This window comes from Leptonotus elevatus, chromosome 20, assembly GCF_054856555.1.
Source record: "Leptonotus elevatus isolate MCC_2025b chromosome 20, RoL_Lele_1.0, whole genome shotgun sequence".
Classification (NCBI taxonomy): Eukaryota; Metazoa; Chordata; class Actinopteri; order Syngnathiformes; family Syngnathidae; genus Leptonotus; species Leptonotus elevatus.
The window spans coordinates 3,922,068-3,946,743 of record NC_141258.1 but is presented as its reverse complement, the minus strand read 5'-3'; the positions used below and the strand labels follow the sequence as shown (position 1 = coordinate 3,946,743).

The window sequence follows — 24,676 nt, the reverse complement described above, 5'->3', positions numbered from 1 at the left end:
AAACAGCAGAGGCTCCAGAATTGAACCCTGTGGAACTCCAAATGTTCTGTTATACATGTGAATTTATATTTCAAGTGACATTGAGAACGTTGGTCCCATTATTATATAAAAACTATTTTCCTATGTGTGCATATTTGAGAAAGTTAAGAGGGTGGGGTGAAGCTGATCTCCATTTTAGCATTAAAACTAGCATCTGTGTATATGTGCTATTCAGAAAGTTGGTTAGTTTCCTAGCTATCAAAACCAGTATCTGTGTGAGTGTGTGTTCATGAAGTGGGCGTGGTCATGGGTGAGGAAGCCTTGGAGCTGCCAGCCGGTGTCACAAGAGCAGAGCGCGCGCAAGAAGCAAACATCCAATGGGCCCCCCCCCCCCCGAGCGGAAGCTGCACACTGACAGCGTTTGCGGACGCCCGGTCTGACGTCGCGGAGGGCTTGTTTTCCTTCTAGCATGGTCGCCCACTTTTGTCCGATTGGAAATCTGTGAGCGTGTCACCGCTTTGGCTCCTCCGGTCAAACCGCTCCTCTCGGGAAGATGGGGAGGACTTACGGGATGAATATGATTTTAATAACAATACTGCTGGGACAGGTGAGTAGCTTTTGATTTAAAGTGGTTCAACTCTGTGTTGTTGTTGTTGTGTGTTCAAATTGAGAACAGTCCTTAAAGGTGCACAGAAGTTGCACCTGCACATGATGACTGGTTGGAATGATGTACTTAAACTTCAAAAAATATTATTTTACTTTTGTTCACAAGATAGATAGATAGATAGATAGATAAAAATTAAGACACTCACAGGGAGCAGGTACATACATATATATATATATATATATTAGGGGTGTGAATTGCCTAGTACCTGGCGATTCGATTTGTATCACGATTCATAGGTCACGATTCGATACCGATTAATCTTGATACAAATCTATAAATTGATCATTGCAATTTTTTTAACTCAAATTTAGAAAATACTTATCAGTAAACTTGTACATGAACACTGTAAGATTTGTATGAAAATTTATTTATTTATCTGAAAATTCAGGTTGCAGTTGTTTCATGTTTGAATAGCACTGAAATAAAAATATTAAGGCTTAATGTTCCATTAATATAATTTTTTTCCATGCTTAATGTGTAAATCCTAAATCCAAGTAAGACATTTTGTTGAATATTCCCATAAAAAAATTATGTTTAAAAATCGATTCGGCAGCAAATTTAATTGATTCGAGAATTGTGCGCTGTAATATCGTGATCTTTTCTAACGCCCCTAATATATATATATATATACATATATATATATATTACTAACCCCGTCCCCTCTATGTTACGTTACATGTGAACCCACTGTTAACATGTTCTTCCAACATTTACCATTTTTCTAACCCAAGGCAAAAAAGGACCATGCAAGCTAATGTCAGACCCTCCCTAATTTATCTAAAAGTTCCTCCGAGGCCTTGTGAGGGAATAAATATTTCTCCGCTCTGTCACATGTGACAGGTTTGTCAGGGCTGCACGGCGCAGCGTGTTTGTCAAGGTTTTTACACGCCGACAGCGGCCATGCATCACGTCCTGACTCAGGCATGCAATATTGATAACTCACTCTCCTTTCTATACGTCGAAATGCACGTCTGGATTGAAACCAGCTCCGGCTCGTAAGGAAGGCCGGCGTGGCGGCCCTCTAATGGTTTAACAAGCGCTGACAGCCCGGGCCCAGAGGTTAAGTGCCTCCAAGTGAAAATTGACTGCAGCATTAGTGAGATTGGTCCGAGAGAGGTCACGAATCCAGATGCCTCGGCACGGCCGCTTTCATGTGGTCACGTCAGTAACTTGGCAAGAAACGGATTCAAGAAATGTACGTTTCTTCAAATCGGCCACTGTTGTGTTCTCTCTGAGGGGGGGACAGGAAAAAATAAGCATGCAGTGAACCCCCGCCATATTGCGGTTCGTCTTTCGCGGCCCAACTATATAGCAGATTTTTACCAAACTGCAGTAATAGCACTACACAAACACACAAAATTAATTTAGGACAATTTTGCATCACAGAATATGAAAATCACATCAGTTTCTCTTGTTCAGGTAATTTTTTTAGGCTAGGTTGATCTTTTTTTGGGTCTGATTTTCTTCCTAAATCGACTGACATTATCAGGATTTTTTTCTTAATAAAATAAAAATAAAATACCCATACATACAAAAATGTGGCTATACTGTATTTCAAAAAGTTCATCTGATTCAGCAAAGCAAAATTGTCCTAAATCAGCTAAAGAAAATCTTCGACAACACATTTTTTTTGTTGACCAAAGAAGAGTATTTGAAGGTTTATAACTGCTGTAACATCTATGCTAATTTCTATTATGGCGTTTCGCATTGAGTATGTTAGCATTAAGTGGCATTTCGTTTGCATTAACATTTTGCCGCATAAATATACAATGGTAATTCTCGGGTCAGTATTACAGTAAACTTCAACTGGGAGTGACCAAAAAAAAAGTTGGAACCAAGAATGCTTTGCTAGCTATAGCGTAGATTTTCACCTATCGTGGGCTAATTAGCATTAGCAAACAGCGTTAGGCTAGGCTAGGTTAGGTTTGTGGAATCATCTTGTCAGGGTGTTGGAAGTTAAACAATCCAGTCGCACCATAATAAGAAATATGCTGTAAAAACATGTCAGTAACAAATCTAATAATGACTCCATCTTACGTCGAGCAGCTAGCTGTTAGCTGACCTCCACTCAGCTAGCTACTCCTACGCTAACATGGAACTCCCACCTTTCTCCCCATTTTAATTACCTTGAAAGGCTTTATATAAATCACACATATTATTATTATTATTATTACAATTCTTGACCTTTGGGGTATTTTGATAAAATCATGCCACACATATGTTATTTAGACACCTGGGAACTGTTGTAAATGGTGAAAAAAAATACATAACATGTCTTCTTTAATTGGTGTATAGTGATATTATTGTTGACAAAATATGACGACTATTATATATAATGTGCTTCTGCTCGGCGGTGTTGCACCCACACCCGCAGCTAGAAGCGACAGCTCCGGTGTAAGAAGCACCTAAAGAGCAAACAAGGGTCAAAATGGGATGAAATTAAAAGCGCTCCGGGACTTGGCGTCGTTTCAAAGGTGTCACTCAAATATCCGGGAACAGGTTTGTTCACATGCGAGGCCTTTTGACGTTCGCCGTGTTGTCTTTAGCACTTAGTGGACTGGCAAACAAATGACGTGGTCGTCAGTGTGCTTACTGTTAATGGGGCGGGTTTGCGCTAACGTCCTCTATGTGGTGTGTTCTTTTACTTATGTGGACGCTTCAAACGTCGGAAAGGTCTCAAACAATGGGGACCACCTCGCTTTACACAAATACTGGTTTTCGTCCTGTAAAGGGGACCAACTTTCTAACTGTCACTTATTCTCACTTAAGGGACCATCCCAAACACACACACACACACATACACACTACCTGCCAGCTGACTCGCAGGAGCCCGAGGGGGCCACATGATGTTCCGTCGGCAACATTCCGCACACACCTCAAGCTTGACGATTTATGAGTCCTCACTTACATTATTTTGTGCACGCACACACAATGTGTCAAAGTGAGGTTTTTATGAGGGATGCATCAAAGACTGTCAGCTGGTGGTGTGTGTGTGTGTGTGGGGGGGGGGGGGGGGGGGGGGTGGGGGTTGGTTGGTGCACAAGGACACAACATTAGGAACACCTACAAAACCTAATGAAGGTAATAATAATAGATTTTGAGATACTAAATGAACAATATGTTTGCGTAGTTGTACTACACATTTTAATTTAATTTTTTACGCATTCACTTGGGGCTGGAGTTGGGGGGGTTGGGTAAACAGCTTTTCTGATGAAATTTTCTGGAGAGCTTTGTTTTTTTGAGTATTTCTACCTGTTTTTCTGAGTATTTTTTTTCCAATTTTTTAAAAAAGTATTTTCGTCCGTTTTTCTGAATATTTTTTTTCTATTTTTCTAAGTATTTCCCCCCCTGATTTATATAAAAAAGTGCATCAGCCTGTTTTTTGGAGTATTAAAAAAAAAAAATGTAAATCAGTTTTTTTAAATAATTTCCCTCCCCCTGTTTTTCTGAATTTTTTTTCCTCCTGTTTTTCTGATCCCCTCCCCTTTTTGGAATATTTTTCTAATAACAGAAACAAATATTCAGTAAAACAGAAAAAAAAAACATTATTATTTTTTTAATTACACACACAAAAAATTTCCCCCCAAAATTAGTCAGAAAAACAGGAATTTTGTTTATTTCTTCCACAAATGAATGCAATATGCTTCCGTACTTTTTTGGGTCAGAGTTGATGAACTTGCAATTCAATTTGCTGTCTAAATAACACAATGTCAGTTCTGCTCAATATAGGGGGAGAGATTGTCAATGTTGTGACCCTTTTGCATAAATCAGCCAACAGTCAGTAACAATAAATAAATAAATAAAAACAATCATTCGTCCTTTGGCCTCATGAGGCAGATGGCTGATGCATCTTTTATCGAGGTTGGCCCTGGAGAACAAGTTGTGCTGCGTCCAAAACACACACTCCCATACCCTCGTATGTGACACACAAACATCCCACTCTGTCAAAAACACTTGGCGGGCGAGGAATGCGTTCGTGCGCAGGAGGCACGAGCCAGCTTCTCTGCAATTTGTTCGGAAACGTTTGTTACTTAAGGGGAGTTATTTACAACGTGGCACAACCATGTCAGCAGCTTCAGTTACTCGTTTGAATGCTCCCCCCCCCCCCACACCCTTTTTTTAAACAATGCTAAAGAAACAGTCCAAAATAAATGCTCCCAAATCAGCTACTTACAGATTTGTGATCGATGGACCAGGCAGCAAATTAAGCACCTGTACAGTACATGTAAGAGATGCGTGCAGTGCTTGTACAAACTTGCAAAAAAGGATCAGACTGTGGAATCCAATACACAAATTACTGTCTGGGGAACACTGGGAGCAAAAACAAAAACAATGCTCCTATTTGCTGCTGTAAATTAATTTGCCAGACATTTTGCTTTGGAACTTTTTTCAAGTAAAGCAATGATTATTTATTGTGTCTTTTAGTTGTAAGAGAGCCAACCTAAGAGTAATTCTTATTCTGTTGACCCCAAGGATGTAAAGCTATCTAGTGTTTATGTAACTACATTTCTATAGAAGGAGCAGGAAAAAAATGATGTCACTGAAATCTTCACTTGGAATCCCGTGTGGGAAAATTGAGCATTCTTTATCCTATGCGTAAAAACGACTAAAAGAAAAGGGATGGAACGAGGCCAATTGATCAAATCCACCAAAATCGAAGCGCCACAATTTAGACCACCTCCGAGCTGATCTAAAGTCTAATCCGGGAGATGTATTTTCTCAATATTATACTGCCCACTGGTGGACAAGGCACACACACATTATTAACTCATCCCAGCCATTTTCACTGAAGCAACCCCCTTCGCTCCGGGCTGGTTTACTGGATTTTGACTGATTTTGCAAGGCCCACAGAATATTGTGTTCTATTGCTATAAAAACGTGGAACCTACCAAAAGAAAGATTAGAGTCTCTTCGTTCATTAGGAAAAAAGTATATTTCTATCTGTTTCTGTTTTTCAGCAATTAGCATTAGAATATAGCTAGGTTTCATCATTATTTGTAAATCTGTTTAAAAGAGTGGGGAAAGAGCCTTTTGCAACATGGCCCTGGTTGATCTCTTATACTCTGCTGCCTGCTGGCCTTTTTTTTGTAATAACTACCATTGCTTCAACCATTCTTTTCAGTTCATAGGCTGCATCAAAGCCTTCTGTATGCTCTAGCATAAAAACCAAAACCAAAAAACAAACAAACGTATTAATACGTCTTTGGGAGCATGGTGATATTTAAAATAGAACGTATTTTAAAATTTTTGGGAGCAAATGAGTTAATTTTTGTCATTGATATTTCACAGAGGCTAGCAGCAGTTTGAGAAAGACTGAATTTAAACAGTAAATCAAGTTCGCTAACTTACACTTACAGAGGCAATTGATTCTTGCCTGTTGCCTCATGTCGTCTTTGCCAGCCTGTGTCGCACATGTTGATGATGTCTGTGATGATTGGCAGGCGGGGGCCGCGGCCAAAAAGGAGGAGTGCTTGTCGGGCCAGTACACCACCGACGGGAAATGCTGCAAGCAGTGTCCGCCCGGCGAGGGCGTCGTCAAGACCTGCGGAGCCACGCAGCCCGTGTGTGCGCCCTGCCTGGACAGTAAGCAACATTCATGAACACACGCATACACGTTATTGACCAAATGCATGGATGCAAACGAGAATGTCAGCACTAAGGTTATGATAGTTAACGAAGAGTAACGAAAACATTTAAATTGAAAAAACATTTTTGTTAACAAATGAATAAATAAAAACAGAAAATAGTACATCTTACATTTATAAAACGAAGTAAAAGTAACTATAATTATAGCAAAAATGCAAAAAAAAAATTGTATGTCCGAACAAAAGAAAGGTCAACCAGTTAATTGAGATTTGTTTACTTTATTACATAATACTTTGTGACCTTTTTGTTTAAAGTTTGCACCCAACAAATACTCCAAATGTAAAAAATTTGAATTAATACTAAAACTAATTAAAATAAATAAATAAAAACATGCATTATTTTTTTTTCAAACTAACAAACATAATTAAAACAAACTTAATTAAAAAAAAAAAAAGTCACAATGAAATAAAAACTATTATAACCCCAAACAATCTAGATCAGGGGTGTGCAGACTTTTGTGCTCAAGGGCCACATAATTTTTAAAACAGACAGATGGGCCAGTCATTTGTAGAATGAACCAATCACAGTCAAACTCTTGTTAAATCGTAGTCAGCACACACCTGCTGTTCTGGTAGGCTTTTCCTGACATGGTCCAAGAGCGCTTCCACAGCATCAAATGTCGGGAAAAGCCTACTAGAACACCCAGTTGTTGTTTTTTTTTTTGGGGGGGGCACATCCCCAGTTAAAATAACAACAATATCTCTTTTGTTTATTTTTATTTCCTCTAGCAAAAATATTTTTTTCCAGTTGAGTTGTACAGGTTAAAGGTCATATAACTTTTTTACATTCATACAGTTAAAAAGTCCCATTTGTAAATATGTCATTAATGTCATTAACCCCAGTAAATTATTTTTAAATACAGTCAACCTATAGAATTTTCACATTTATCTGTAATCTGCAGTATTGCTATACGTTCAATTTTTGTGCTACTCCCACATCCGAATCGGATAACAATGCTAATTCCGTGAGCCTGTCTATGGTGTTTCTCATTGTTTGTTAGCATTAAGCTTACTTACACGAGAATCATACAATCATTTTGTTGATTCCGATTTTGGATTTCCCATGAAATTACTGATAAGTTTGTCAGGACGTTTTGTTTTTTTAAGCATCCTCAAGCATTTCCCATCAGGATTCCTCTGAGCTGCATTTGAAGCTGGAAGATTCAGCTTCGCTTGGCAGCGTGTTTGGAAATCAGCTGGTAATCAGAGCTGACCGTCCGTTGCCATGTAGGGAGTGAATCTCGACCATGCAGAGGCTTTATGCACCGGCACAGGATATAAGAATGGGAGCGGGTCCAAATGTTGAAAAATATACAATGGAGGGATTTTTATTTTAGTGCTCCAGATGAAGTGAGATGGTAAGAATGGAAGCAGACGAGATGGCGGATGAGCTCCAGAACAACATTCAGGGTACATCTGTGTCAACAATTGGATTGAAGGTTATTTATATGGGAGTCTGCCTTATTTCATGAGGTCAACAGGACACGTTCAAACCACAGAGGCCAAGATTGGTGTAGAGCCAGGGCCGGCGCTTTTCCCAGGAAACAGCTAAACCGATGTGGGTCAAGTCGCAGATAAGGAGACCCGCCATTCCAAATTGATGCAGGTCGTGAGAGAAGTCATGGGGATAATTTATTGCACTTTTTTTTTTTTTTTTAAGAAGACGATATCCTTCAAGGGATGGACGTGTTTTTTTTAACACCTTGATTTACTGTTTCCTTGTTGATTTAAACCTTCCTTCCGGAAAAAAAGACTTGCGGCCATATGCATGCAAAACTTCTTGAAGCCTTTCGAAAAGACGTACCTGCAGAAGTTCATGTGCCGACGACAGGAACATGTTTGTCACAAGCTACTCACAAACCAGATGGCCAAAATGATGAAAAATGCTTAACGGGTCTGATGTGTGCTTGTCTATTTGGCTGAAAATAATTACCATTTCCATCAAATCAACTCTTGTGGCTCCCTGTTATTGCGCAACAGCGTCATCGCTGTTTAACTCCTTTGCTCCCCAAAACATATAAATATGTTCTATTTTTTATGTTTTAAGTGTCCCAAAGACGTATTTATACGTTTTTGTTGCTAGAGTTTTTGATGCAGACTCTCAACTGCAAAGAACGGTTGAAGAAATGGTAGTTATTACACTAGCAGAACAAAAGAGATCAACCGGGGCCATGTTGAAAAAAAAACTCGTTTACTCACAGTTCTAAATAGATTTGTGAATAATGATGAAACTTGGCTATATTCTAATGCTAATTAATGCAAAACGGAAACAGACACAAACATACTTTTTTTCTGATGAAAGAAGAGACTCTAATCTTGTTTTTATAGCAATAGAACACAATATTCTGTGGGCCTTGCAAAATCAGTCAAAATCCAGTAAAACAGCCGGGAGTGAAGGGGATTGCTTCAGTGAAAATGACTGGGAGTGAATGAGTTAAGACTCACAGTTCAGCTGCTCAGACCCGATCAACCGCAGACCCATCAAAAAAGGTGCCATGAATGCTTTGTGTTGAGTCCTAAAAACAACAACAACAAAGACAAACAGAAATGACAGTCATGAGTTAACACAAGTTGTCTAATGAGGACAAGTCAAAAGTTGAGGACACTCTGAGCCAGGAAAAGACCATCTGTAGCCTTGCTTCAACCCCCACATACTCCAGGCTAGCGTTATTAATGTATTGACTTGCATTATTGATGAACGGCATTATGATAATGGCTCTGAGAGTACTCGGGGATGAGGAGGCGGAGGCAGCGGCACGTCTGAGTGTGTCTGGTAAGCAGGGCAACCCCTGGCCCAACCCCGGCGGACCCCCCCCCCCCCACTTTGGCCACATAAAAGCAAAGAGACAGCTAGTTTGCACCCGAAAACGAGAGGAGGCCACATTTGATAGCATGATAGCGTCGGATAAGAACTCTCGGATTCATCTCGAGTGACACGCCATCTGTCGGCACGGCCAAATCTCTCCACTTCATCAGAGCCACCGCACTGCAGTGGGTGGTCGAATGACACTGAACCACGAAGACCCTTGAACCTTAGTTGACTGTAATCAACATCCATGGCATTTGCGTGTGTGTGAGTAAATATGCATATAGGGCTGTCACAATTTAACTCATTCACTCGAAGCCATTTACACTGAAGCAACCCCCTTCGCTCCCGGCCGGTTTATTGGATTTTGACTAATTTTGCAAGGCCCACGGAATATTGTGTTCTATTGCTATAAAAACATGGGGGGGGGGGGGGGGATATTAGAGTCTCTTCTTTCATCAGGAAAAAAAGTATAGTTCTGTTTCCGTTTTGCAGCAATTAGCATTAGAATATAGCTAAGTTTCATCATATTTGTAAATCTGTTTAAAAATAGCTTTTTGCAACATGGCCCTGGTTGATCTAGCGTAAAACTAAAAAAAAAAAACACGTATAAATACGTCTTTGGGAGCATGTTAATATTTAAAATAGAACGTATTTATACGTTTTTGGGAGCAAGTGAAATTCTCCAAAGCATATTAACTCATTCAAGTTAACTCAGTTTTATTTACTCCCTGTGGCGGCCTTTAGCCTCCGCTCACGTTTGGAGCCAAACTCGGAAGTAGTCAATGGCGGGAATGGCATGGATAAACACGGACTATAGGTTTCAGTTTTACTTGCTGGAAGCTTGTTGGGGAACTCTAAAATAATTTGCGCACTTTGCAAAGCCAAATTCAAATAGCAGATTAGTTCATCTTTGACGGACTATCCATCCATTATTTGAACAGTTGAAGGGTCACGGGCGTATCATAGCTGTCTTTGGGCAAATCATTCCAATATTTTGAAGTAAATATCTGTTACAAGCTTTGTAGAACATAGTTATAAAAAAAAAATGCGATTAATCACCTCAAATGTAGTCAAGCGCGCCGCCTGTCAAATATTTAAGGCCATTAATCGAGGCTCCGTGGTGGTGAAAACCGCCCAATTTATGTCCGTGTCGCACACCCACACTTCGCGCACAATGCTCTTACAAATGGGTCTGTTGCATAATTTAGTGCGTTTCCCAGTTCTCTATCCATCTGAAATACAATTCCAAAAACATGCAATATTGATTGCGTCCTCTGCAGATATATTTGTGGAGAAAACAACGACGCATTTAAAGTCAAATGCGGCAAAGGATTGTTTTGTAAGAACGCAAAAGGCCATTTTCTTTCCTTTGCTTCCAGGCGAAACCTTCTCGGAGAACTTCAGCCACACAGAGCGATGTCAGCCCTGCACCAAATGCACGGGGCTCTTCCGCATGGAGACGCCGTGCACGGACGCCAACGACGCCGCCTGCGTGTGCAACTACGGCTTCTACCTGAACGACCTGTCGCAGAGGTGCGAGCCGTGCACCAAGTGCCCCGTGGGCCAGGGCATGCTTCTGAGCTGCGAGACGGACCACGACACCTTGTGCGAGGAGTGCGGCGGGGACACGTACTCGGACCAGGAGAGCTCGCGGGAGCCCTGCATCCCGTGCACCACCTGCGACGAGGGCGAGGAGCTGCAACTGCAGGAATGCACCGCTGTCACCGATACCGTTTGCCAAGGTAAGACACCCCAACCGAACTTTAGCAGGAGCTAACGCTTTCTAGTCAGCCCTTCAAAAATCCTTACTAATTAAAAAGTGGAATTGTATTCACATCCCATCATGACGAGAGTCAGTGCCGCCGGCTGAATAGCCCGAGGTCACGAATCCGAACAATGTCCGAGCACATTTGCGGTCGATGACTGTACGTACAGTAGGAAACACTTGTCATCGACATTGACACACATCATCTCGACGTGACACTATCGTCATTGTTGATCCGTTGATCCAAATGTCAACCCGGAGCTCATCCCGCTGTCTTTGGCGACGCGTCTCCACCCGGAGCACACAAAGGGTCTTTCTCCTGGAAGTTGAGGGATTACGGGAAGGTCACGTCTATGAACCGTGCTCCGGGTTTCCTTTTATACCAATGTACCCCTGTGGCTATCGCACTTCACATCTCAAATTCCCTACGGCGACCCGATGCCTCGCAGATTAAATCAATGCTTTTGTCCCATGACAATGAAAGGAGTGTGCTGATCAGCCATGCGGCAGTCGCAGGCCTGCTGTTATCGCAGTTCAGTCAGAAGTCGACTCGGGCTGAACGGAATCGTCTGTGCCTTTGGCATGTGGACATCGTTTGCGTGTCATCTCGATTTTGGCCTGTTTTACTGCCGCTTCTCCTCTCTCTCTAAACTTGGCTTCAACTAATGATAGCTCTCTTACAGTAAATATGGCAGGGTTCACCGATTCTGGTCCTTGAGGTCTGGAGTCCTACAGGTTTTAGATGTTTCCGCCTGCCAACACACCTGGTACTAAAGATCAGGATCGTTATCAGGCATGCCGATGAGCTGATTATATGAATCATCTAAGACCTGCAGGACTCCGGACCTCGAGGACCGGAATTGGTGAACCCTGCCATATATACTGTAAGAGAGCTACAGTTAGAGCCAGGTTTAGAGAGAGAGAGGAGAAGCGGCAGTAAAACAGGCCAAATTCCAAATGACAGGGGTTAAGGCAAGATGTGCTTCATCCTAATGCAAGAGTATAAAAATAATTCTTACGTTGAGATTTAAACATTTCTCCAGAGGTAACCACTCTAATTTCTGCTGATAGTGGCGGGTAACCGTGTCGTAGTCGTTTTGCGCAGCCTCGGCTTGCTTATGCTCTTTATTGCCATGTTCAACAAGCGGTGTGTTTTTTTGGTGTGACTTCTGGCCGTTGTGATGGAATGTCGTGTGATGTCTTTATTATAATCCCTTTGTACTATGACAGGCAACAACAACAGCCACAAAAAAGTGGTCGGAAGAATATGTGCAATATGAATTCACATGTATAACAGAACATATGGCGTTCCACAGGGTTCAATTCTGGGACCTCTGCTGTTTTCATTGTATCTCATGCCCCTGACTTCCATCTTAACTCATTCAAACCAAAAAACGTATAAATGTTTTTAATACTGTGTCCTTCACCCCCCAAAAAGTTTTTAATGTTTTTTTTTATGCTAGAGCATACAGAAGACTTTGATACAGCTTCTGACATGAAGAGGTCGCTTAAAGCAATGGTAGTCATTACAAAAAAACGGCCAGCAGGTGGCAGCAGAGTATAAGAGCTCAGCCAGCGCCATGTTGCAACAAGCTCTTTTTATACCTAGTGTATGTCTTGCATTTGGAAAAACAACAACAAAAAACTGTTTATTTTTCGTTCCGGGAACTTGAGATCCAGGAATCCTGTTGAGTTTGTTGCAACATGGAGGATTCATCCTGTAAAAGTGTCTCGTCAGTTTTATTGGACTTTAGCACGCAGTTTAGGAGTGCAATACTTGTAGTGTGTCACCACATTGTCACACCTGAGTAAGATTGAGATCAGGCGTGCAAAGCCAAAATTTCAACACCACACACCGACACTGTTGGTTTACAGAAACGAATGGGGAAAAGGCACAGTGAAGATGTTAGATGCTTCCCATTGAGTGGGAAAAGGACGGAACTGAAATTTGAGGTAAATGGAGATCTAGAAACATCTTCCATTGAGGATGGTTCTTTAATGCAACTTGATTGCACTGAGAAGGATGTCAGGAGCCAGAACAGCAGAACATCCTTCAGATAACCAACGCGGCGCATCACGTGACGAATGTGAACTTGCCGGAGGGCCTCCGCGCCGCGTATGGGCGGCATCATCATCCGTCGCTCTAACCTAATCACAAGCTCCTTATTCCCTGCGTAATCTTTTTAGCGGAGCACTCGCGTTATCGCTGCCTCCGAATCTTTAGCGCTGCCAGACGTCCGTGTGCATTAGGCGAGTCAGACGACACCGGCCCGAAGGCTGCGACTCAAGTCAGTCGGGAGGGCGGAGAAAGAGCGAGTGAGTCGCCGCCTGTGTAACGACAAGTCGTAACTTGAGAACCCCGCAGGCATGGCTGCGTTTTAAGGTGGAGGCACCACAACATCCTTTTGACTCACCGGTAGTTTGCCGTCACAATCGACGCTGTTTGTAATTACCAGCGCAGTATCGTTGATGTTAGATTGAAGGTCCTGGTCTCTTTGAAATGAATGGAAATGCTGTTAAACAACAAAAAAATGCCACTGTCAACCACTAGATGGCAGACACTTTAGTTTGACACTGTCTAAATCTGACCAAAGAAGAAGATTACAATCAGGAAGTTCAGTATTCGCTGAGGATTATTGAATGTGAAATCCTCTTCAATCCTGCTTTTCAAGCCAACAGAAAGCAACAGCTGGCGGTTAATTTTCTAAAGATTTTTTCCCCCCACGAGTTGCTTCATGTTCCAAATACCAGTTGCGCTGAATTTGAATTTTAGTTTTTTTTTACTGCTCCTGTCACCAATGTCCAACATGAAACATTAATGCCACCGAGTGGCAGAAATTACTTCAACACAAATCCATGACTCAATGTTTCATGCTCCTTTTAAACTGTAATTGTAACTTTATGTATTACTATAAAATTACTTTATTTTACAATAACGCAACGGTCTAGCTCAAGTGGCGGGGAAATAAAATTATTGTTTACAATCTGCCAAGTGCTGCTTGCTGTGTAGTAAGTGGAGGCTTAGTCATGCTACATCGCTAAGTGGAGGGTCTGAGTGCAAGATACGGATCTCAAAACATACGCCTTCACTCCACTGTGAGCTTGGTCAAAGGTCAAAAGTGACCTTGTTATGCAAGTAGAAACTCCCCTCAAAGATATTAAGACAACAACAGGGAGCAATCCCAGGTCATGGCAGCAAAGTATCAAGCAGCGTTACATTCATAAAAATCAAGTCTCGTGCTGTAAAGCTGATATATAGCGACGCTATAAAGCTGTCATGAATCGTTCACTGTACACGGATGAGTTAGACCAACATGAATGGAGCGGGAAGGGCTTGCTGCTTAAAATAGGAGTGCAGTCAAAGCACAGATTTTACGGTAAATGCGTGTCAACACCTGAGGAGGTCTTTCATGAGTGGGCGTGGCCAGCCATCCTTTGACACGGTCCTTTCACGCCTCGAATAAACTTGTGTTTGCAACCAGTTTTTTTTTTTTTTTTACATCACTTGCAGAGATTGGCTGCCCTATTTTGCCAAAGCACACATGCTACATGTGCACCTTTATTCATGCGCATATTTTAAAGGTGCTCAACTATGACCCTGAAATACTACACAATGCCGAGTACGATGCAGTGGCAGAACAGTCTTAGGAAAGTCTGCTAGCTTAATATAACACACAATGCAAAAGTCATACACATGCTAACGAATAGCATTAGTGCAATGGTGTTAAAAAGTCTACTGGCTTATTGAACTAGTGAGGAGGAGGAAAAGGAGGAAGAGGAGGGAGAGGAGGAAGGAGCCGATCCTGAGTTTGGTTGACCTTAACAATCGAAAGCCTATAGCCGCCCATGAGGATTTGACTGACGTAAAGAGAGCCAAATGCCAAAAGTAAAATGCCACGGACATTCCGGATTGAGTGTGTCCACAACATTAGCACATCAATAACCGGGGTGGAATCCCCAGTGGGCCCAAGGCCATCAGACTGCTGATCTTTGTAGGGCACAGTCGCTTATTGTGCGCCTGGCCGCAGCGCCTCGACAGACTTGTGCCACCTCTGACTCCGTCCTCCGGTCCCATAAGTTCCCCGTGCTGCACACTATGAGCATTGTCGCTTGAATCGTCCCCTTGTGGGCAAACGACATTTTTGGGAGGCGATGTTCCGCGGGTCCAAAGTTGAGCACAACCCTTGCACTCTGGCTCGTGCCGTCGTTCGGCATGATCAATTGCCTTTCAGAGGCAGAGTCTCCTCATACGTTGTTTTCTAAGCACGGCTACAAAATAAAACCAATTCATTAAGTATAAAATAATAATTATAGTATATTAGGGGGGGGCAAGCGATTATTATTTTTTATCGTAATTATTCGCATGATGATTAATCAGAAATTGTATCTGTTCTAAATGTACAATAAAATGTGCAGTAAAATATTTTTTCTAATTTTCCATACTCTTGTTAACTCATTTGCTCCCAAAAATGTATAAATACGTTCTATTTAAAATGTTTTAAGTGTCCCAAAGACGTACCCATGCGTTTTTTTTTTTTAATGCTAGAGCATACAGAAGGCTTTGATGCAGCCTCTGAACTGCGGAGAACGGGTGAAGCAAAAAAAAAAAGGCCAGCAGCAGAGTATAAGAGTTCAACCAGGGCCATGTTGCAAACAAGCTGATTTCCCCAAAGCTCTAACAAATTTGTGAATAATGATGAAACTTAGCTATATTCTAATGCTAATTGCTGCAAAACGGAAACAGATAGAAATATACTTTTTTTTCCAAATGAAAGAAGAGACTCTAATCTTTCTTTTGGTCCGTACCATGTTTTTATAGCAATAGAACACAATATTCTGTGGGCCTTGCAAAATCAGTCAAAATCCAGTAAAACAGCCAGGAGCGAAGGGGGTTGCTTCAGTTAAAATGGCTGGGAGTGAATGAGTTTTTAACATAAAAGTAAAAAAATGTTAAACTAAAAGAAATATGGTTACATCTTTTAGTCATTGATACCGTAATTTCATAATAATTCATAAAATTAAAAAGATGTACTGTACTGTAAAAAACAAGTGTGATATAGATTTGTGTTGAGGAACTTTAAATTAACTCAAAAACAACACACTAATTTTGACACCCCTATTAAATATTATTGTAAAACACCAAAATATGAAATATTTTATTTAAGTACAAGAGTCTTCAGTTAACTATCACATGTATTTGGGAAGAAGTCAGGGAAAACCCCCACAAGGACAGGGAGACCAGATTTGAACCTCGAACCTCAGAATTGCGAGGCATACTTGCTATCCACTCCTCCACTATGCTACACCCAAAACACATACACAACTGATGATTTGAACGAAATGTCCGCCAAAGACGAGCACCAAAAGTGTGCCCACTGCAGAGACGGCGAAAGACAGCAAAGCGTGAAAGAACAGATGCTGGAAAACACGCTGCGCTCGATAAAAGCGATGGAGTTACTCTTCTGCGCGCTCGAGTTTCTCTGCTTGACCTCCACGAGTGCTGATTGCATTTTGTCGCAGAGCGCACGCGCTCACACACGCAAAGAAAAATGAGAGGGGGGAATCATGCAAGGGAGCAACTGCGGCCTCACGGAGAAAACAGCAAAGCGACGGGATTATTCCTGATTGGTTCACTTTTCATTTTGTCGGCGGAGCCCGGCCGGGCATGTTGCGACACTGCTGCGTTCGCGCGCAACAACATTTTAGAAAGGAAAGAAAAAGCATTAAGCTTGTAAGTATATGTTGAAAGAGGAGCAACACCTGCTTGAAAGATGGAGGAATGAGTCAGGCGTGAAAGATGGAGGAATGAGTCAGGCGTGGCTGCCGTAACACAAACACACATACTGGTTATCAAGTCGTGTGGGGACCAAATATCACGAGACCTGACACACGCTCACACTTTCACACACAAAACTGGTTTCAAGTTTTGTGCGGACCGAACATCACTTGTGAGGAACACCCAGACCTGACACACACACACACACACAACTGGTTTTCAAACTATGTGGGGACCAAATGTCACTTGTGAGCCACACACACAAACACGTCCAGGCAAAACCTTAATAGGAAATAGAATGGTTGGTTTGGAGGCCCATGCGGTATTCCGGTAATTTCAAGGACAAATTCCTACTAGTAAATACAAGACCTAAGTGTTTTTTCATCCGCTCCAGCTGCTTATTTTGTCAGTTACACTTCTTCCAGCTATTGTGATCGCAATCACAAGTTCTATTCTGGTAGAGTAAAACATCAGCCTCCAAGGAAGCAATCTTGAAAATCAAATAAAAAGCCTTGTTAAGAGTCCTTGTTTTCTTTACATCTACTTTTATCCAGGCCTTGTTAGTTTTAAGCTACTGAATAAAGTAGAAAAGTTGATACACTCTCAAAACATGAATTTAACAAAGAAGAAAGCCCCCCCCCCCCCACCCTTAACTATTCATCTTTGACATAGGAAGATCAAATGGATGCAGAGATGGGAGGTGATAACGGAACTAAGCGGATAAAAAGACATAACCAGGTGGACTGGACACAAATCGGATTGAGTTACTGTCTTTGAAAGGCTGCTTCGGAAAGCAGAGAGCCGCCAAACGAGCGCCGGCGATTGTTCGGAAAGAAAACGTCTGTTGAAGAGGCAGTAAAATGCGAAGAAAGAAAGGGTTGCGGGGGTGGGGGGTGGGGGGTGGCAGTGGGCTATCGTGCGGAACAAAGAGGATCTTTGTCAGCGATTGGTGTCTGGTTTCAAGTGGGCAAAAAGACAGAGACGGTGAAACAGGAGGGAAATCAATACACTGCAGTGGATCGCAAGACTTTTAATGACCTTTTGGCCACGACGTCACTTCCGGGTGGGAAGAGCACCAAACATAGACGTCCTTAGATGCCGCAGTACCTGTCAAGCAGTGTAAGTCGGGGGGTTTTCTTCCGAGTTCTGCCACCCAGAAGTACCCACAAACATTATGAAAGGGTGTATTTATTCACACACAAAATAAATGTACTTTTTTCGTATTTATACAGTATATAAAAAAAAAATGGCTACCTCTTTCAAGTGATCTTAGAGAAATCAATGGCTTTGAAGAGCAAAGGATTGATCGCATATTACATTTCACTTATAAAAATTCCGGGCCCCGGCTAAAAGCTCGCCACACGCGCATCCATCTAAATAACATTTGAAATGTTTTCGCCTCGTCACGGCACTCAGCCGCTCTCTCTCGAGGTGCCTATTCCCCGTTCCTCGGCATGACTTCCTGTTGTCGGTGCCGTTGAGTAACAGTAAAGTAGGTGACGAGGTGGCGGGGTTCCCACAAACACGCGCGCTCGCCGTTAATGGACGGCTAAAGTGGAGATGGCTGGACTGGATGTGGCAAGTTGCTCCTTGACGGCCCTCTGGGGAGCTGGAGGGATAACCACGCCATGAGGGATGTAACATACACTCAGCGTTTACAATATAAGGTACATTTACATCATCATATAATGATGACATGTACTTTATAATTGTTAAGTAGAATAATAATTAATATTTTTTTAATTATATAGTTATTAAAAATGACAAAATTAATAAATATAAATAAATTAATTAATATTAATAATTTAATAGTAATTAATTTGGTATTTTTTTATTAATTTTTAAAAACCAAGCCATTTCTCTCTCTCTCTCTATACTAAATTAAATATAAATAAATTCATATGAATAATTTTATAATCAATTTGATAATTTTTTATATATTTTTTAAATTAACAACATATATATACAGTTTTTCTATATCGCAATTTATCACTGTCGTTTACAAGTCCCTCCTTTTCGTTGCTCTTTGCGCTTCACAGTGCAGTACCCCTCTGTGTCGCCAACGCCGTTCACCGAGGCCACCTATGACGACTTCTCCATAGACGGCCCCCCGTCGGACGGCCCGACGGACAGCAGCGCCACCACCACGACTGATGGCGACTCCCACGAGCGCATATACCAGAGCTTGCACGACAAACTCATTCCCGTCTACTGCTCGGTTCTGGCGGCCGTCGTGGTCGGCCTCGTGTCCTTCATCATCTTCAAGAGGTGAGCAAAGGGGTTATTTGCTACATTGCAGTTAAATGTCTACCATAAAACTTTTGCAAAACTTTTGCAAAACTTTTGGGCACCTTTAAGAATTTCAAATGCTATTTATTAACTACCAAAAAAAAGTATCTTTGTGAATCTATGCCTAATGCAAGTCTAGCGGAAGGTGCGATTATATCTGCGCAGGGGCAGGCTAGACTGGGTTTTGGTATTTTCGCAGATGTAGCTTAGTGTAGCTAAAAAAAACAACCTATTTAGCGCCGATTCATGCATGAACAAAACCGACTTGATTTCCTGCCATTCACTTTCAAATCTGTCTGCAAAAAACAAACTAAGTTACTGGACCCCATACAGGAGGTTCAAGCACGCAATGTACCTCTATAAGGACCTTTTTGTGACATTTTATTTGGTGGAGTGAGATTTTTCCAAAATTTGGGAATTATATAGTAATGCACAATATGTTCATGTAACGGAAAAGCTGGTGCCGCACTGACTTGTTCCTCCACTCTGTGTAGGTGGAACAGCTGCAAGCAGAACAAGCAGCAGGCCAACAACTGCACGTCCAACCAGAACCAGACGCCGTCACCCGAGGGCGAGAAACTGCACAGTGACAGCGGCATCTCGGTGGATAGCCAGAGTCTGCAGGAGCAGCTGGGCCAGACCCAAACGCATACAGGTAACAAATACCTGCTCAGAGGACGCTACTAGCCTTATATCTTTTAGGACCGACCCAATGGTTTGGGTTAGTTGAACCAAAAATTTGGGTCAAATGAATAACGCATAAAACTCCAAAGAGCAGTTGTTTGGAGTTTTTTTTTCTTAACAACTACAGTTTTTGGGACCGACCCAACTTTTTAGGTTATGCATTTAAACCAAAAAGTTGGGCCAAAAGAATAACCCAAACCCAATTTTTTGAGTTGTTTTGTGGGTTATTCATTTTGAAAACCAACCAAATATTTTGAAAAAAAAAACAATTGTTTTGGGTTATTTTTTACAAAACATAAAAACATTTTGGGGTTGTGTTTTTTTTATAATTTTTTGGGGGTAGTTTTTTTAATTTATTTTTTATTACAAAACAACTCAATTGTTTGGGGACCAACCCAACTTTTTGGGTTATATATAGACCAAAAAGTTGGGTCAAATGAATAACGCACAACACCCCCCCCCCCCCAAAGAAAAACAACAATTATTTGGGGGTTTTTTCACTCAAAAGTGAAATTTTTTGGGACCGACCCAACTTTTTGGGTTATGCATTTAAGTCAGAAAATAAAACATATGCAATTGTTTAGGTTGTTTTGTGGGTTATTCATTTTGACAACCAACCAAATCTTTTGAAAAAAAAAACAATTGTTTTGGGTTATTTTTTACAAAACATAAAAACATTTTGGGGTTGTGTTTTTTTTACAAAATATTTTTGGGGAAAGACCCAACCTTTTGGATTATACATTTAAACATTGTGTCAAAACGATAACTCAAAAAACCCAATTTTTGGGGTTGTTTTGTGGGTTATTCAGTTGACCCAACTTATTGAATTTTGGACCCAATTTGGCTTATTTTCAACCCAATTGTTTTTCGAGTGAGTCGAGTCTTAGCCAAGCAAGTCCCAAGTTCAAAAAACTGATGACTTAAATCTGACTCCAGTGAAGTCTGTGATGTTAATCGTTCTAAAAAAAAAAAAATGGCTGAATCTTTTGTACGCTTACCGTTGCAGTGGTCACAATGGACGAGGACCCGTGCCTGCTGCTGCCTCTGCACACCAGGGACAAGGTGGAGCAGCTGCTGTTCAACGGCGGCGAAGGGGACGAAAGCAACATGGAGGACGACTGGTGCAACCTGGCGGGCCTGCTGGGCTACGAGGAGGAGCGCATCGCCGCCTTCCGCCAGGACCAGCACCCGGTGCGCGCGCTCCTGTCCGACTGGGCCAGCAAGGACTGCGCCAGCGTGGATGCGCTGTGCACGGCGCTACGCAAAATCAACCGCGACGACATCGCCCAGAGTTTGGCGCTCGCTCCCAAACCCACCGCCACCTCGGTGGTGTAGCAGACGAACCCGTTCTTTGTCTCCGTCCGAACATGGAAGGATATTAGCTTGACTTGTTTCGCTCTGCAATCATTCCAAAGTGGATAGGAACTGATTTCTGCAAGCTTTACTCCTGGCTCCCGAATAGCCGCAATTGCACCAAAGACGGGTTCAAGACTCCGCCGTAGCTGACAAACGACAAGCGCCGATATTTACACTTCCGCCTCTTCTTTTCGCCTTGAAAAATGTCTGCCGAGCGGAAGAAGCGTCCGTTCTACCGGGGGTCTGGATTCTCGCAAGCGTGACACGCTCAGGGGAGGATGTTTGGATTCTTTCTAAATGGACCTCTTCCACAAAATAGTCCACAAAACCCAGGACATGGATCACGGACGTTTGAAGGTCGTTGAACTTTTAGTCATCGCGTGTAACGTAGACTAGTCCCCACATCCACTCGCAATACCTAACCATGCATGGATTTTAGCATTAAAAAACACACCATGTACATTTCAAGGCAAATGACTACCTGACAACCTACAAAAAAAAAGACTAAGCTCACCAAGTATCAATATCGTGACCGACATTAAAATACAGTAAAGTGCTCTTCATAACAAGACAATTGGAAGCCACTGTGACAACATGCACAAAAACTACTTAAACATTGAATCAATTCATATGGATTGATTGCACATACAAATTCAATACACATTGCACCTGCATACATGTTTAAAAACACACCGTTTTTAAAGATCAAATACAAACGTATTAAACCTGAAAGTTCAATACAACTGAATTGTACTTAGGTAGTGATTCTTTCCCGTACCACTAGAGGGAGCTCAATCACACATACAGCCCAAATTTCTTCATAGCCTGGGTGAACTTTGAGAGTAAATGAGTATCTTTTTTTTCAACTTGAAAAATGATTCAATTCAGGTGTAAAAAAATAATCGATTACTCGACCACTATAATCTATAACCAAATTAATCGACAATTATTGTAGTAATAAAGTAATCGTTTACAGTCATTGTTTATTTTAAAATTGTCCAAATCTAATTCAAATTAAAAAAATAATTGGTAAATAAAGTTATCGGATTTTTTAAATACACTTTAATGCAAAATAAGATTGTATCCACTCAGTCGGTGGAATAAATGATAGTATAATCAATTCTAAAAATATTTGATAGTGACAACCCTCGTTCAATTAAGATGCATTGTTCGTAAAAGTTAACTTGTAATTAAAAACGTTGAAAAATATCATTATTAAATATTAAATGAAAAGGTGCTGAACCTAAAAGTTTCACTCACCACAAGAGGGCAAATTGATATCTCCTCTTCCCATTCCCCCCAAAAAGTCAATGTGATTAGTTCATAAACATTATTATTTCTACATACAGTTTGAACTACATTGCTAACAAAAACAGTAGCACCTACGTATAAAAGTGTGGCGTCCCGTCGTCACCACTCAGTATTAAAGGTGATCTTATATGTCAAATGGATTGTATATGATTTCATGTATTATTAATCAAATGTGTACAAATAAAGCCCCCCCCCCTCCTAATAAACACTCTTGACAACTATTTGCGGACATACAGTATAACAGGGACGGACGGGCATTTGATTCAAATTTCTTTATGCGATACATACGATTACTGGTAAATAAATCTGTATACGTGTACTGTGTGTCCACACAGCGTATGTTACATACATACATGACGCCGCATGCAGACAGTATAGCAAACAACAAAACTATTGCACACGTCATCAGGATGCAAAAATAATAATAAAAAAAATTAAAGAATGCAGGTTTTTCTCCTCTCCGCGTCCTTTCTCAGGGTATCGCCAAGCTCCGACCAACGGCACAATCACGACGGTGGCTTTCCAACTTGTCAATTTTGCTGCCCACAGAGGAAAGCAAGCACCTATTTTTTTTTTTTTTAATGGATTTCAGAATATTTTGTTTTTAGGGAGGGCGGGATTATATTTGAAGGAGCAAATGTTGCTAAAATGAAGGTATTCCCATTTCTTTGAACTCGTTCACCGCCAGCCTAGTCCAAGCCGTCAATGGCGGTGAATGAGTTCATGTCGTTCTCTTGATTGTAGCACATAAACGTGTCATTAATTACGTTGGTCTGTTTTGCATCACAAGTGCCTGGCAACTATTTCAGGGCTTCTTGTTGTTGTACAGTTTTGTTTTCGGGATGTTTTTGTAAGAATTTTGTTCCTGTAAATAGACCAATTATCTTGATTTCTTTTTTATTTTTAGGAAAGGTATTAAGATCAACATACTAATTCAAATATCAACAACATTGCATGCATGTTGTGTATTACTAGAACCTTTCAGCGGACATTTTCTCTGGACAGTATTTTTGTTTGTTTGTTGTTGTTGTTGTTTCGACTCGTACAGTAGTGAAGGCGATGACGTCCTGATTTTTGCACTTGAGCGTGGTGCGGTAGTGCTGATGCAAAATGAGGGGAGCTCTTGATGTAGCCGAAATGTACAGTCCAGCTCTGTCTGACCATTACTGAATGTTCCTCATATACTAACATACTGTATTATACTCAATGTGAATTTAAGAGCTTCTTCTACTTCGACAGTAATAAAGGTCATGAATCCGTTTTGTTTATTAACTGCCACCTAACGACCAGAAAATGTAATCACCAACTGTTAAAATAAAAGCTTCAAAATCCTGGTGTATTTGATTTTTAATAATGATATAAAATGTAAATTAATAAATCGTTTTTATCACTTTTTTGCTTAAATCCAATGGACATTGTGCTGCTCATTTCTGCTGTGCCCGCCTTGGCCATCAGGGGGCAGTACAATACACATGTAGAGAAACACACGAAGAAGAGTTTCACTACTGACTTAATTAGATGCCGTATTGCTATTGTCTGCTACGATCATGCTATTTGTTAGCATGTCTATTAGCATTCAACAAAACTGACTTTCATAAGGCGAAACTATACGGCTGTTTAATTATTTTATGGGAGTATCAGTGTATATATTACAATAATTGTAAATGAATAAGTAAATAAGTTTAAATAGTTAATGGTTAAAAGTAAATGAAAGAATTTAAGTTAATCTCCAGAGTTAACACTTTAATTTTGACAGCCCTAATATATATATATATATATATATATATATATAGTCTCATTATTTACTGTAACTTAAAGATCAGAAGATCAGCGAAATAAAGTATTGTATATTTTTTTCATGTTATAAAACCAATGGTTAGTTACAATTAAATTGTTTAGAAATAATACAACAATTAAAATTGATCAGCACAAAGTAAGAGATTTATCCACCCAAATTATATTCCTATAATAACCTTGGATGAACTACTTTAATGGTTACTTGTTGAGATTTGGCCCTAATGCCCCCCCAAAAAATCCCTGCGGCACGTAATCCAAGCCAAACAGGACCCCCGAGGGCTCCAAAGTGGCGAAAAAGTAGTTCACGCTTCCTGCATGTGCTCCAGGTCAGAGACAACAAACAGTCCGTCAAGTCAATCAAGTCGTTGAAGTGACACGAGAAGCTAATGAGGCATGAAATCACACACGCCGGCCCCGCGGCTTCTATATTTTTCTAAGTCACCGCGGGGTTAAGTCAGATTTAAGCAGCAAAAGCTCAGACCGGTTCGGAAGTCAAACGGGGTCCAAGTGGCAAACACATCCCCGCTGTAACTGCGCCGAACCTCCAGTGAGTCGTTTGTGAGGAATGTCGGACGTGAGAAGAACCATGTCTGTGCGC

The 24,676-nt window shown here is 41.1% G+C and overlaps 1 protein-coding gene across 1 annotated transcript; it reads left to right on the top strand.

Annotated features, from left to right (window-relative positions):
- The first annotated feature begins 355 nt into the window (after window positions 1–355).
- On the top strand, window positions 356–23,613 carry ngfrb (nerve growth factor receptor b). The gene is made up of 6 exons (XM_086063906.1): window positions 356–586; window positions 6,088–6,229; window positions 10,480–10,842; window positions 18,681–18,909; window positions 19,425–19,585; window positions 20,621–23,613. Exons 1-6 carry the CDS (start codon window positions 533–535, stop codon window positions 20,947–20,949), a joined length of 1,278 nt encoding a protein of 425 aa, XP_085920032.1. The 5' UTR covers window positions 356–532; the 3' UTR covers window positions 20,950–23,613.
- The last annotated feature ends 1,063 nt before the right edge of the window (window positions 23,614–24,676 follow it).

Excerpts from the sequence above, each read along its gene's own strand:
- ngfrb (XM_086063906.1), top strand. The coding sequence starts at position 533 with ATGGGGAGGACTTACGGGATGAATATGATTTTAATAACAATACTGCTG. Across the intron at positions 587-6,087 it reads TAACAATACTGCTGGGACAG|GCGGGGGCCGCGGCCAAAAA; the intron begins GTGAGTAGCTTT and ends GATGATTGGCAG. Across the intron at positions 18,910-19,424 it reads TCCTTCATCATCTTCAAGAG|GTGGAACAGCTGCAAGCAGA; the intron begins GTGAGCAAAGGG and ends CACTCTGTGTAG.